The following is a 13,719-nucleotide window of genomic DNA, read 5'->3' as shown; positions in this document are numbered from 1 at the left end:
CCCCACGCCCAGCCCCCCAGGTACAGCCCCCCATGTACAGCCCCCCATGTACAGCCCCCCAGCTACAGCCCCCCAGCTACAGCCCCCCAGCTACAGCCCCCCAGGTACAGCCCCCATGTACAGCCCCCAGGTACAGCCCCCCATGTACAGCCCCCCAGGTACAGCCCCCCATGTCCAGCCCCCCAAAACTCGCTCAGCCCAGCTCCCCCCGGGTGGGGCCCGTCCCCGGGGGTCCCCCAGTCCTGCCAGCACTGCTGGGGGGGGTCTGTCCCTGAGGGGGGCAGGGGAGCCCCCCAGCTGCTTCCCCCCCTGGCACCGGGACCCCCATCCGAGGGTGGGGGGCAGCCCCTGGCACGGTGCCAGCCGGTGGTGCCAGGACTCAGCCTCAGCTCCGGGTGGCCACACCAGCCCCAAATCAGCCAGGAATGGCCACTGCACTGCGGCCACTGCGGCCACCGGGCAGCCCTGGGGACACCGGGAGGGACCCAGCACAGCCACCACACCCTGGGCACCGGGCAGCCCTGGGGACACCGGGAGGGACAGTGACAAGGCCACCAGCCACTGCAGCCACTGGCCAGCCCTGGGGACATCGGGAGGGACACTGGCATGGCCACCAGCCACTGCAGCCACTGGTCACCACACCACAGCCACTCCCAGAGCCCTGGGGACACTGAGAAGGAGCCTGACACTGCCACCACACCTTAACCACAGCCACCACACCCTGGGCACCGGCCAGCCCTGGGGACACCGGGAGGGACAGTGACAAGGCCACCAGCCACTGCAGCCACTGGCCAGCCCTGGGGACACCGGGAGGGACTGTGGCATGGCCACCACACCCTGGGCACCGGCCAGCCCTGGGGACACCAGGAGGGACAGTGGCAAGGCCACCAGCCACTGCAGCCACTGGCCAGCCCTGGGGACACCGGGAGGGACAGTGGCAAGGCCACCAGCCACTGCAGCCACTGGCCAGCCCTGGGGACACCGGGAGGGACAGTGGCAAGGCCACCAGCCACTGCAGCCACTGGTCACCACACCACAGCCACTCCCAGAGCCCTGGGGACACTGAGAAGGAGCCTGACACTGCCACCACACCTTAACCACAGCCACCACACCCTGGGCACCGGCCAGCCCTGGGGACACCGGGAGGGACTGTGGCATGGCCACCACACCCTGGGCACCGGCCAGCCCTGGGGACATCGGGAGGGACTGTGGCATGGCCACCACACCGTGGCCACCAGGCAGCCCTGGGGACACCAGGAGGGACCCAGCACAGCCACCACACCGTGGCCACAGGCCAGCCCTGGGGACACTGGGAGGGACTGTGGCATGGCCACCAGCCACTGCAGCCACTGGCCAGCCCTGGGGACACCGGGAGGGACACTGGCACAGCCACCACACCGTGGCCACCAGCCAGCCCTAGGGAGACCAGGAGGCCACCACACTGTGGTCACCACAGCCGCTGGCCACCACACTCAGGACACTGGCCAGCCTCCAAGCTGCAGGGACATCAGGAGGGACTCCAGCAAAGCCACTGCAGTGTGGCCACCACGGCCACCGTGGCCAGCAGCCACTCCCCGATGCCAGGGACACCAGGAGGGATCCCAGCACGGACACCGGCCTGTCCCCAACACAGGGATACCAGGAGGGACAGTGGCATGGTCACCATAATGCAGCCACCGGGCCACTGTCCACTCCTGGGGACATTGGGAAGGACTGTGGCACAGCCAGAGTGACACTGTGACCCCAGGGACACTGTGAGGGCTGTGGCATGGTCAGAGTGACACTGTGACCCCCAGGGACACTGTGAGGGCTGTGACACAGCCAGAGTGACACTGTGACCCCCAGGGACATTGGGAAGGACTGTGGCACATCCACAGTGACACTGTGACCCCCAGGGACATTGGGAAGGGCTGTGACACAGCCAGAGTGACACTGTGACCCCCAGGGACACTGTGAGGGCTGTGACACAGCCAGAGTGACACTGTGACCCCCAGGGACACTGTGAGGGCTGTGGCATGGTCAGGGTGACACTGTGACCCCCAGGGACACTGTGAGGGCTGTGACACAGCCACAGTGACACTGTGACCCCCAGGGACACTGTGAGGGCTGTGGCACATCCACAGTGACACTGTGACCCCAGGGACACTGTGAGGGCTGTGGCACATCCACAGTGACACTGTGACCCCCAGGGACATTGGGAAGGACTGTGGCACATCCACAGTGACACTGTGACCCCCAGGGACATTGGGAAGGGCTGTGACACAGCCAGAGTGACACTGTGACCCCCAGGGACACTGTGAGGGCTGTGACACAGCCAGAGTGACACTGTGACCCCCAGGGACACTGTGAGGGCTGTGGCATGGTCAGGGTGACACTGTGACCCCCAGGGACACTGTGAGGGCTGTGACACAGCCACAGTGACACTGTGACCCCCAGGGACACTGTGAGGGCTGTGACACAGCCACAGTGACACTGTGACCCCCAGGGACACTGTGAGGGCTGTGGCACATCCACAGTGACACTGTGACCCCCAGGGACACTGAGAGGGCTGTGACACAGCCAGAGTGACACTGTGACCCCAGGGACACTGTGAGGGTTGTGGCATGGTCAGAGTGACACTGTGAGGGCTGTGACACAGCCACAGTGACACTGTGACCCCCAGGGACACTGTGAGGGCTGTGACACAGCCAGAGTGACACTGTGACCCCCAGGGACACTGTGAGGGCTGTGGGACAGTCAGAGTGACACTGTGACCCCCAGGGACACTGTGAGGGCTGTGACACAGCCAGAGTGACACTGTGACCCCCAGGGACACTGTGAGGGCTGTGGCACATCCACAGTGACACTGTGACCCCCAGGGACACTGAGAGGGCTGTGACACAGCCACAGTGACACTGTGACCCCCAGGGACACTGTGAGGGCTGTGGGACAGTCAGAGTGACACTGTGACCCCCAGGGACACTGTGAGGGCTGTGGGACAGTCAGAGTGACACTGTGACCCCCAGGGACACTGAGAGGGCTGTGGCACATCCACAGTGACACTGTGACCCCAGGGACACTGTGAGGGCTGTGACACAGCCACAGTGACACTGTGACCCCCAGTGACACTGTGAGGGCTGTGGCACAGCCAGAGTGACACTGTGACCCCCAGGGACACTGTGAGGGCTGTGGGACAGTCAGGGTGACACTGTGACCCCCAGGGACATTGGGAAGGGCTGTGGCACAGCCAGAGTGACACTGTGACCCCCAGGGACACTGAGAAGGGCTGTGGTACATCCACAGTGACACTGTGACCCCCAGGGACACTGTGAGGGTTGTGACACAGCCAGAGTGACACTGTGACCCCCAGGGACACTGTGAGGGCTGTGGCATGGTCAGAGTGACACTGTGACCCCCAGGGACACTGAGAGGGTTGTGGCACAGCCAGAGTGACACTGTGACCCCCAGGGACACTGTGAGGGCTGTGGCATGGTCAGAGTGACACTGTGAGGGCTGTGACACAGCCAGAGTGACACTGTGACCCCCAGGGACACTGTGAGGGCTGTGGCATGGTCAGAGTGACACTGTGAGGGCTGTGGCACATCCACAGTGACACTGTGACCCCCAGGGACACTGTGAGGGCTGTGGCATGGTCAGAGTGACACTGTGACCCCCAGGGACACTGTGAGGGCTGTGACACAGCCAGAGTGACACTGTGACCCCCAGGGACACTGGGAAGGGCTGTGGCACATCCACAGTGACACTGTGACCCCCAGGGACACTGTGAGGGCTGTGGGACAGTCAGAGTGACACTGTGACCCCAGGGACACTGTGAGGGCTGTGACACAGCCACAGTGACACTGTGACCCCCAGGGACACTGTGAGGGACCCTGGCACGGTCTGCACTGCACAGCCCTGGTGAGGGGCTGGCGTGTGCCAGGGGCCCGGCTGTCCCCCACGGGTGACTGTGCCAGGCCTGTGTCCCCCACGGGTGACTGTGGACGGACACTGTGTCCTGGCTGTCCCCCACGGGTGACCATGCCAAGCCTGTGTCCCCACGGGTGACTGTGGATGGACACCGTGCCTGGATGGACAGCTGGGGCCCAGCTGTGACAGTGACAGTGGCAGCGATGACGGTGGCAGAGGGGACAGTGTCCCCCAGCCTGTCCTCAGTGCTCAGTGACAGCAGTGATGGTGGCAGAGGGGACGGTGTCCCCCAGCCTGTCCTCAGTGCCCAGTGACAGTGACAGTGGTGACAGTGACAGCAGTGATGGTGGCAGAGGGGACGGTGTCCCCCAGCCTGTCCTCAGTGACAGCAGTGACAGTGGCAGAGGGGACAGTGTCCCCCAGCCTGCCCTCAGTGCCCAGTGACAGTGACAGCAGTGATGGTGGCAGAGGGGACAGTGTCCCCCAGCCAGTCCTCAGTGCCCAGTGACAGTGACAGCAGTGACAGTGGCAGAGGGGACAGTGTCCCCCAGCCTGTCCTCAGTGCCCAGTGACAGTGGCAGTGGTGACAGTGGCAGAGGGGACAGTGTCCCCCAGCCTGTCCTCAGTGCTCAGTGACAGCGGTGATGGTGGCAGAGGGGACAGTGTCCCCCAGCCTGTCCTCAGTGCCCAATGACAGTGACAGCGGTGATGGTGGCAGAGGGGACAGTGTCCCCCAGCCTGTCCTCAGTGCTCAGTGACAGTGGCAGCAGTGATGGTGGCAGAGGGGACGGTGTCCCCCAGCCTGTCCTCAGTGCCCAGTGACAGCGGTGATGGTGGCAGAGGGGACAGTGTCCCCCAGCCTGTCCTCAGTGCCCAGTGACAGCGGTGATGGTGGCAGAGGGGACGGTGTCCCCCAGCCTGTCCTCAGTGCCCAGTGACAGCGGTGATGGTGGCAGAGGGGACGGTGTCCCCCAGCCTGTCCTCAGTGCCCAGTGACAGCGGTGATGGTGGCAGAGGGGACGGTGTCCCCCAGCCTGTCCTCAGTGCCCAGTGACAGTGGCAGTGGTGACAGTGGCAGAGGGGACAGTGTCCCCCAGCCTGTCCTCAGTGCTCAGTGACAGTGGCGATGGTGGCAGAGGGGACAGTGTCCCCCAGCCTGTCCTCAGTGCCCAGTGACAGTGGCAGTGGTGACAGTGACAGCGGTGACAGTGGCAGAGGGGACAGTGTCCCCCAGCCCGTCCTCAGTGCCCACCGGGCCCTGTGCCACACCAGTGGCTCTAAGGGAGGACAGTGCCCCGTGTCACCCGGGGGTCCCTGGCACCCAGCCCCGTGCCAGGGCCACCAGCAGCTCCGTGTCCCCTGCCCCACGCAGGGCACAGCCCCTGGCACAGCGGGCCCCGTGTCCCCCGGGCTCTGAGCCGCAGGGGTGGCACGTGCCAGCCGCGCTGGCAGCCATCAGCGGCTCCCGTGGGCTCCGTGCCCACCGCGCCTGTGTCACCCTCCCTTGTGACACTTCCCGGCTGTGCTGGCTCAGCCCTGACATCAGCACCGCTCCAGACGGACGGGCCCTGGCCACCGGGCACCGGGCACCGGCCACCGGGCATCGGCCACCGGCCACCGGGCATCGGCCACCGGCCACCGGGCACCGGCCACCAGGCACCGGGCATCGGCCACCAGCCACCGGCCACCGGGCATCCCCACGGGCCACGGCACCAAAGCCACCGGCACCTGGCAGGGGTGGCAGGAGCTCCGGGTGCCACACACAGAGAGGTGACACAGGTGACACCAAACCCTCTGGCACTCAGAGATGTGACACAGGTGACACCAAACCCTCTGGCACCCATTGAGGTGGCACAGGTGACACCAAACCCTCTGGCACACATTGAGGTGACACAGGTGACACCAAACCCTCTGGCACCCATTGAGGTGACACAGGTGACACCAAACCCTCTGGCACCCATTGAGGTGACACAGGTGACACCAAACCCTCTGGCACCCATTGAGGTGTGACACAGGTGACACCAAACCCTCTGGCACCCAGAGACATGGCACAGGTGACACCAAACCCTCTGGCACCCAGAGAGGTGACACAGGTGACACCAAACCCTCTGGCACCCATTGAGGTGTGACACAGGTGACACCAAACCCTCTGGCACTCAGAGAGGTGACACAGGTGACACCAAACCCTCTGGCACCCAGAGAGGTGACACAGTTGACACCAAACCCTCTGGCACCCATTGAGGTGACACAGGTGACACCAAACCCTCTGGCACCCAGAGATGTGACACAGGTGACACCAAACCCTCTGGCACCCATTGAGGTGACACAGGTGACACCAAACCCTCTGGCACCCATTGAGGTGACACAGGTGACACCAAACCCTCTGGCACCCAGAGACATGGCACAGGTGACACCAAACCCTCTGGCACCCATTGAGGTGGCACAGGTGACACCAAACCCTCTGGCACCCAGAGATGTGACACAGGTGACACCAAACCCTCTGGCACTCAGAGATGTGACACAGGTGACACCAAACCCTCTGGCACCCAGAGATGTGACACAGGTGACACCAAACACCTGCCCCAGGACCAACAGCACTGAACCTTCCAGAACTCAGAGAGGTGGGACCACGCTGTGACACTGAACCCCTGCCAGCACCCAGGGGTGGGACAGCATGGTGACAATGAACCCCTGCCAGCACCCAGAGGTGGGACAGCACGGTGACAATGAACCCCTGCCAGCACCCAGAGGTGGGACAGCACGGTGACAATCCCTGCCAGCACCCAGAGGTGGGACAGCACGGTGACAATCCCTGCCAGCGCTCAGATGGGACAGCACGGTGACAATGAACCCCTGCCAGCACCCAGGGGTGGGACAGCACGGTGACAATGAACCCCTGCCAGCACCCAGCGGGGGACAGCAAGGTGACAATCCTTGCCAGTGCTCAGAGGTGGGACACCACGGTGACAATGAACAGCTGCCAGCACCCAGAGGTGGGACAGCACGGTGACAATCCCTGCCAGCACCCAGAGGTGGGACAGCACGGTGACAATCCCTGCCAATGCTCAGGTGGGACAGCACAGTGACAATGAACCCCTGCCAGCACCCAGAGGTGGGACAGCACGGTGACAATCCCTGCCAGCACCCAGAGGTGGGACAGCACGGTGACAATCCCTGCCAGCACCCAGAGGTGGGACAGCAAGGTGACAATCCTTGCCAATGCTCAGATGGGACAGCACGGTGACACTGAACCCCTGCCAGCAGCCAGGGGTGGGACAGCACGGTGACAATCCCTGCCGGCACCCAGAGGTGGGACAGCACGGTGACAATCCCTGCCAATGCTCAGATGGGACAGCACGGTGACAATCCCTGCCAATGCTCAGATGGGACAGCACGGTGACAATCCCTGCCAGCACCCAGAGGTGGGACAGCACGGTGACAATCCCTGCCAATGCTCAGGTGGGACACCACGGTGACAATGAACCGCTGCCACCTGCCCAGCGCCACCAGCCAAGTCACACCAAGCCATGCCACGGTGGCCTGGCCCCGGGGAGGGGACAGCAGCTGCCACCGCCGCTGGTGGCACCGGACCGTGCCAGGCCCGGCCGTGCCGAGCCGCTCCCGACAGCACCGAGCGCACCGGGGCCCCCAGCCAGGCGACACCGGGACTGTGCCACAGCCGCTGGTGGCACCGTTCCCAGCACCCCGACAGCGCCGTCCCGCTCCGGTGGGAGCAGCCGGGAGCCCCCCACGGCCGGGACCCCCGGTGTGGGGCCGGGGGGGCTCCCCCCGCGGGCAGCGCCCGCTCCCATGTAAGGACATGACCGAGCCGCTGCCGCGACACCGGGGCGCCCTCGGCCACGCGCGGGCACCGCGGGGAGCACCGGGGGCACCGAGGGGAGCACCGGCCTCCGCCCCATCTCGGCTCGGAGCCCGAGATGCCACCGGTGTCACCGGTGTCACCCGTGTCACCGATGCCACGGCCGAGCACCGGAGCTCCGCCGCCCCCCGCCGCCCGTGCCCCCTCCGTGCCGCCCCCGGGAACCCCCGGCAGCCGCTCTGTGCCCCGGGCACTCGGAGGGACCCCCCTGCCCCAGCACCGATCCCGCCGGTCGCTCCGGGGGGAGCGGGCACGGCCCCCCACCCTTCCCCGGGCACCGAGCCCCGGTGACAGCGGCGGCCCGGGGGGCTCCCGGGGGGTTCCCGGGGGGTTCCCGGGGGGCTCCCGGGGGGGTTCGGCGGGATCCACGGTACCGGCCGTGTCCCCCGGCCCCCCCAGCCCGGCCCCCCCGGCCGTGCCGGGGCTGGCGGTGCCGGTCGTGCCCAATTATGGGAATGAGCGGCCGCGCTCCCCCGCGACCCCCCCGCCGCCCGCGCCCCCCGCGCCCCCCGCGCCCCCCGGGCTGGGCCGGGGGTCCCGTACCCTTGTAGCGCTCCCGCACGTCCTCGTAGGCCTGGATGAAGTCCTGCTCCTCGGGCACGGGAGGGGCACCGGCGGCGGCCATGGCGGCCCAGGGAGGTTTTGGGGGGCGAGGGCGGGGGCCGGGGCCGGGGTCCGGTGGGTCCGGAGGGTCCGGAGTGTCCGGAGGGTCCGGCGGCCCCGCGGCTGGGCAGGGGCACGGGACGGGAGCGGGGACGGGAGCGGGGACGGGAGCGGGGACGGGAGCGGGGACGGGAGCGGGGACGGGACAGGGGACGGGACGTGCCCCCGCCCAACCCTTTAAAGGAACCGCCGGACACCGCCCCGAACCGCGCCGCGACCCACGGAAACCACGGACACGGAACCGCGGACACGGAACCGCGGGCACGGAACCGCGGACACGGAACCGACAACACGGAACCGCGGACACGGAACCGCGGACACGGAACCGCGGACACCGAACCACGGACACCGAACCACGGACACCGAACCCACGGCACCCACGGCCACGGAACCACGGACACGGAACCACGGACACGGAACCACGGACACCGAACCGCGGACACCGAACCCACGGACACGGAACCACGGACACGGAACCGCGGACACGGAACCGCGGACACGGAACCGCGGGCACAGAACCGCGGGCACCGAACCGACAACACGGAACCACGGACACGGAACTACGGACACCGAACCGCGGACACCGAGCCACGGACACCGAACCGACAACACGGAAACCACGGACACGGAACCACGGACACGGAACCGCGGACACCGAACCGACAACACGGAACCACGGCCACGGAACCCACGGCACCCACGGCCACGGAACCACGGACACGGCACCACGGACACGGAACCACGGACACCGAACCCACGGACACCGAACCACGGACACGGAACCACGGACACCGAACCGCGGACACCGAACCGCGGACACCGAACCGCGGACACCGAATCGCGGACACCGAACCACGGACACGGAACCACGGACACCCACGGACACGGAACCATGGACACGGAACCACGGACACCGAACCCACGGACACCGAATCGCGGACACGGAACCACGGACACGGAACCACGGACACCGAACCACGGACACCGAACCCACGGCACCCACGGCCACGGAACCACGGCCACGGAACCCACGGACACCGAACCCACGGACACGGAACCACGGCCACGGAACCCACAGCACCGACAACACGGAACCACGGACACGGAACCCACGGACACCGAACCCACGGACACCGAACCACGGCCACGGCATAGGGGACAGTGTGGGGCTGGGGTCTCGGGTGATAGGGGACCGTGTGGGGCTGGGGTCGCAGGTGATGAGGGACGGGGTGGGGGGTGCCTGGCGCAGGGACCCCCCGATTCTCAGCCTGACCTCCCCCCCTCACAGGGACCCTCGCGTCCCCCCCGCCTGGGGGGCACAGGGACACCCCCCGGGATTCCCGCAGCAGCCCCACGAGCACCGAGGGGTTTTTAAAGCTCTGTGTCCCAGCGCCACCCGAGGGGCACCGAGGGGACCCCACTGCGGCCCCCAACACCCCCTCCCCCCCCAGAGCCCTGTCCCAGCCGTGGGCGAGCTGGGGGGGTGCGGGGGGGACACCGTCCCCATGGGATGGGACATCGTCATCCCTAAAAATAGACACCAGTGCCCCGAAATCCGAGCGGGGATCAGCGGCGGGAGGGGGCGGGGAGGGAGGGAGGGAGGGAGGGAGGGGGAGGTGTTACGGAAATAGCCGGGGGGGAGGGATCTGTGCCGGGGGTGTGAGCGCTCTCTGCGGGGGACACGCTGAGCGTTTTATGGGGACACACTGGAAGCCGGATGGGGGCGGCACGGCACGGCACGGCCCGGTTCGGCACGGCACGGCCCGGTTCGGCACGGCCCGGTTCGGCACGGCCCGGTTCGGCATCCCCCATGGCAGCTTCACTGCCCCGATCTCGGCACAGCCCCCAGCGCGATGTCACCCCTCGGTCCCCCGATTCCCACAGCATCGCCCCACGGGTCTCCAGACACCGCCGACCCCTCCATCCCCCGGCGCACGCGGAGTTCCCTGGGGTCGCGTCCCCGACCCCCGGACACATCCCGGCCCCCGGACACATCCCGGCCCCCGGTGCCGCCCGACCCCCTCCCCGGAGAGCGGCTCACGCCGAGCCCCCCGTTCCCGGCTCCCCTGTCACGTCCCCACCCCCCGGACGCGTTCTGGCCCCCCGGGCCGTACCTGCGATGCGGATGACGGCTCTCTCGGCGGGGTCCAGCACCGTCCCGTTGCCCGCGGCCGCCTTGGCTCGCTGGGAGCGCTGGTGCTTGCCAAGGTTCCAGGGCAGCGTGTCCCCGGCGCCGGGCGAGCCGCTGCTGCCGCTCGAGCTGTCCTCCGCCATCGCCGCCGGCCCCCGGCTGCCCGCAGACCCCGGCTCCTGCGACAGAGGGGCGGCGTCAGGGACCCCCGGTACCGGGACCATCGCCTTCCAACGCTAGGGACCCCCGCTAGGGACCCCCGGTATCGTCACTGCCCTCCCTCTGGCTTCAGGGACCCCCGCTAGGGACCCCTGGTATCGTCACTGCCCTCCCTCTCGCTTCAGGGACCCCCGGTACCGGAGCACCAGGGACCCCCGGTATCGTCACTGCCCTCCCTCTCGCTTCAGGGACCCCCGGTACCGGAGCACCAGGGACCCCCGGTATCGTCACTGCCCTCCCTCTGGCTTCAGGGACCCCCGGCACCGCCGACCCCGACTCCTGCGGCAGAGAGACGGCGCCGGGGACACCGGGCACCGGGACCGCAGCACCGGCAGCGCACGGCAGAACCACAGGGCGCCCGGAGGTGGCGGAACCCCTCGGGACAGCCCCGGGGAAGCGGGGTCCGTGCCGAGCCGTGCAGGGCGGTGTCGCCAGGGACGCGATCCCCACGGGGCCCCCGCGGCCACGGCCGGCCCGGCACCGGGAACTCGCCGGTGGGAGCGCCCGCCGGTGCCGCCGCAGCCGGGAGGAGCAGCCAGAGCGAAGCCCTGGGGGACGAGAGCGCTCGGGAGGCTCCGGGCCTGAGAGCGGCTGCCGGGGATGCAGCACCTCGGCTCCGGGAGCGCTCCCGGGGGAGCGGGATGGATGGCGCCGGTAGCGGCGGGGGTGACTCTGCGATCCCGGTAGCTCCGTGATCCTGCGCTCTCCATCCCACACCTCCGCCATCCCACCTCCGTCATCCCGGCACCTCCGCCATCCCGGCACCTCCGCCATCCCGGTATCTCCGTGATCCTGCGCTCTCCCATCATCCCAACACCTCCGCCATCCCGGCACCTCCGCCATCCCGGTACCTCCGCCATCCCGGTATCTCCGTGATCCTGCTCTCTCCAATCATCCCGGTACCTCCGTGATCCTGCTCTCTCCCATCATCATCCCGGCACCTCCGCCATCCCGCCCCCGCCATCCCGGCACCTCCGCCATGCCGCTGCCTCCGCTCTCCCGGCATCTCCGTGATCCTGCCCCCGCCATCCCGACACCTCCGCGACCCCCGCGGTGCCGCCTCCGCCCCGGCTCCACCGCAGCGCTGCCCGCGGCTCGGGCTGGCTCCCGCAGGAACCGGCAGCACCGGGCGTTCGCCGCGGCCGCGGCGCCATTTGCAGAAGCTCCGAACCCGCTAAAGCCACCGGGCCCGGCATCACCGGGCGGGCTCCCGGACCCACCGGCATCACCGACACCGCAGCGCCCGGCACGCCGGGACCCCGGCGCCGCCGACACCAGCGGCACCGCGGAGCCACCGGCGGCCCCGGCAGAGGGGCGGCGGGCGGGGGGTGGGCGCGGGGGAGCGGGTGGGGGGCGTGGGGGGCAGAAGGGGAGCGGGTGGGGGGCGTGGGGGGCAGAAGGGGAGCGGGTGGGGGGCGTGGGGGGCAGAAGAGGGGGAGCGGGTGGGGGGCAGAAGGGGAGCGGGTGGGGGGCGTGGGGGGCAGAAGGGGAGCGGGTGGGGGGCGTGGGGGGCAGAAGAGGGGGAGCGGGTGGGGGGCGTGGGGAGGGCGCCGTGCCAAGCCTGAGTCACGGCTCCATCGCCCACGTCCCCCTCCCCAGCAGCCCCTCCAGCCCAGGCCTGACGCGCCGCCTCCCCCCAGCGCAGGGGCACCCATGGGGACCCCCGAACCCCCAGACTCGGGTCTCAGCCCCCCAACACCCCTCGCATCCCCAGGGAAACATCCCGCAGCCCCCAGCCCCCACGGCTTCTGCAGCCCCCACGGTTCCTGCAGCCCCCCGGCTCCTGTAGCCCCCCCGGCTCCTGCAGCCCCCCCGGTTCCTGCAGCACCCCCGGTTCCTGCAGCCCCCCCGGTTCCTGCAGCCCCCAGGGCTCCTGCAGCCCCCCAGGTTCCTGCAGCCCCCCCGGTTCCTGCAGCCCCCCAAAGCCCCCCGGTTCCTGCATCCCCCCGGTTCCTGCAGCCCCCCAAACCCCCCCGGTTCCTGCAGCCCCCCCGGTTCCTGCATCCCCCCGGTTCCTGCAGCCCCCCGGTTCCTGCATCCCCCCGGTTCCTGCAGCCCCCCCGGTTCCTGCATCCCCCCGGTTCCTGCAGCCCCCAGGGCTCCTGCAGCCCCCCCGGTTCCTGCAGCCCCCCCAGCCCCGCAGCATCCTCCGAGCCCCCCCCGCCGCTCCCGGCTCGGCGGGGCAGGGGGTGGCGGGGGTCCCACGCGTGGGGGACTCACCGAGCGCCACGATGTCCGCCAAGACGCGACGGGGGGGCATGACCGGGGGGGGGAAACGGCACCGGCGGCGGGGGGGGAGCACCGGCACCGGTACCGCGGGGGATCGGGGGGAAAATGGCCCCGGGGGCTCCGCCCGCACCGGCACCGGCACCGGCCCCGGGTTCCCGGCAGGGGCGGGGCGGGGGGCGGGCAGCGGGGGGGGCGCAAATCAGAGCCCCACCCTCCGCAAGCGGAGCTCCCCGGGAGGGAGGAAAGGGTTAACCCTGACCAGTGCTCCCAGTACACCCAGTATGGAGAGGGTTAACCCTGACCAGTGCTCCCAGTACACCCAGTATGGACAGGGTTAACTGCCACCAGTGCTCCCAGTACACCCAGTATGGAGAGGGTTAACCCCGACCAGTGCTCCCAGTACACCCAGTATGGAGAGGGTTCACTATCACCAGTGCTCCCAGTACACCCAGTATGGAGAGGGTTCACTGTCACCAGTGCTCCCAGTACACCCAGTATGGAGAGGGTTAACCCTGACCAGTGCTCCCAGTACACCCAGTATGGAGAGGGTTAACCCTGACCAGTGCTCCCAGTACACCCAGGATGGAGAGGGTTAACCCTGACCAGTGCTCCCAGTACACCCAGTATGGAGAGGGTTAACCCTGACCAGTGCTCCCAGTACACCCAGTATGGAGAGGGTTCACTCTCACCA

General features: G+C 68.5%; 2 protein-coding genes across 3 annotated transcripts in view; both read right to left on the bottom strand.

Moving 5' to 3' along the window:
* PLEC (plectin) overlaps positions 1-13,719 on the bottom strand; it is an 86,135-nt gene that overhangs the window by 66,185 nt on the left and 6,231 nt on the right. Inside the window, 1 exon segment of the mRNA XM_058832298.1 lies at positions 10,564-10,759. Within this exon segment, the coding sequence (XP_058688281.1) occupies positions 10,564-10,723 (160 nt within the window). The 5' untranslated portion in view covers positions 10,724-10,759.
* Positions 10,811-11,770, bottom strand: LOC131576057 (basic proline-rich protein-like). Of its 2 annotated transcripts, none has more exons than XM_058832355.1 (2): positions 11,703-11,770; positions 10,811-11,581 (listed from the first exon to the last, which is right to left on the bottom strand). In XM_058832355.1, the coding sequence occupies exons 1-2, from the start codon at positions 11,761-11,763 to the stop codon at positions 10,869-10,871; spliced, it is 774 nt and encodes a 257-aa protein (XP_058688338.1). In that variant the 5' UTR covers positions 11,764-11,770; the 3' UTR covers positions 10,811-10,868. The 2 variants fall into 2 exon arrangements, with proteins under 2 accessions (XP_058688338.1, XP_058688339.1); XM_058832356.1 differs by having other exon boundaries at positions 10,811-11,564; positions 11,634-11,705.

The sequence above is a fragment of the Poecile atricapillus genome, chromosome 2 (assembly GCF_030490865.1).
Source record: "Poecile atricapillus isolate bPoeAtr1 chromosome 2, bPoeAtr1.hap1, whole genome shotgun sequence".
NCBI classification, from domain to species: domain Eukaryota; kingdom Metazoa; phylum Chordata; class Aves; order Passeriformes; family Paridae; genus Poecile; species Poecile atricapillus.
Note: the sequence above shows the minus strand (reverse complement) of the source record. Positions and strands in the feature narration are given on the sequence as shown.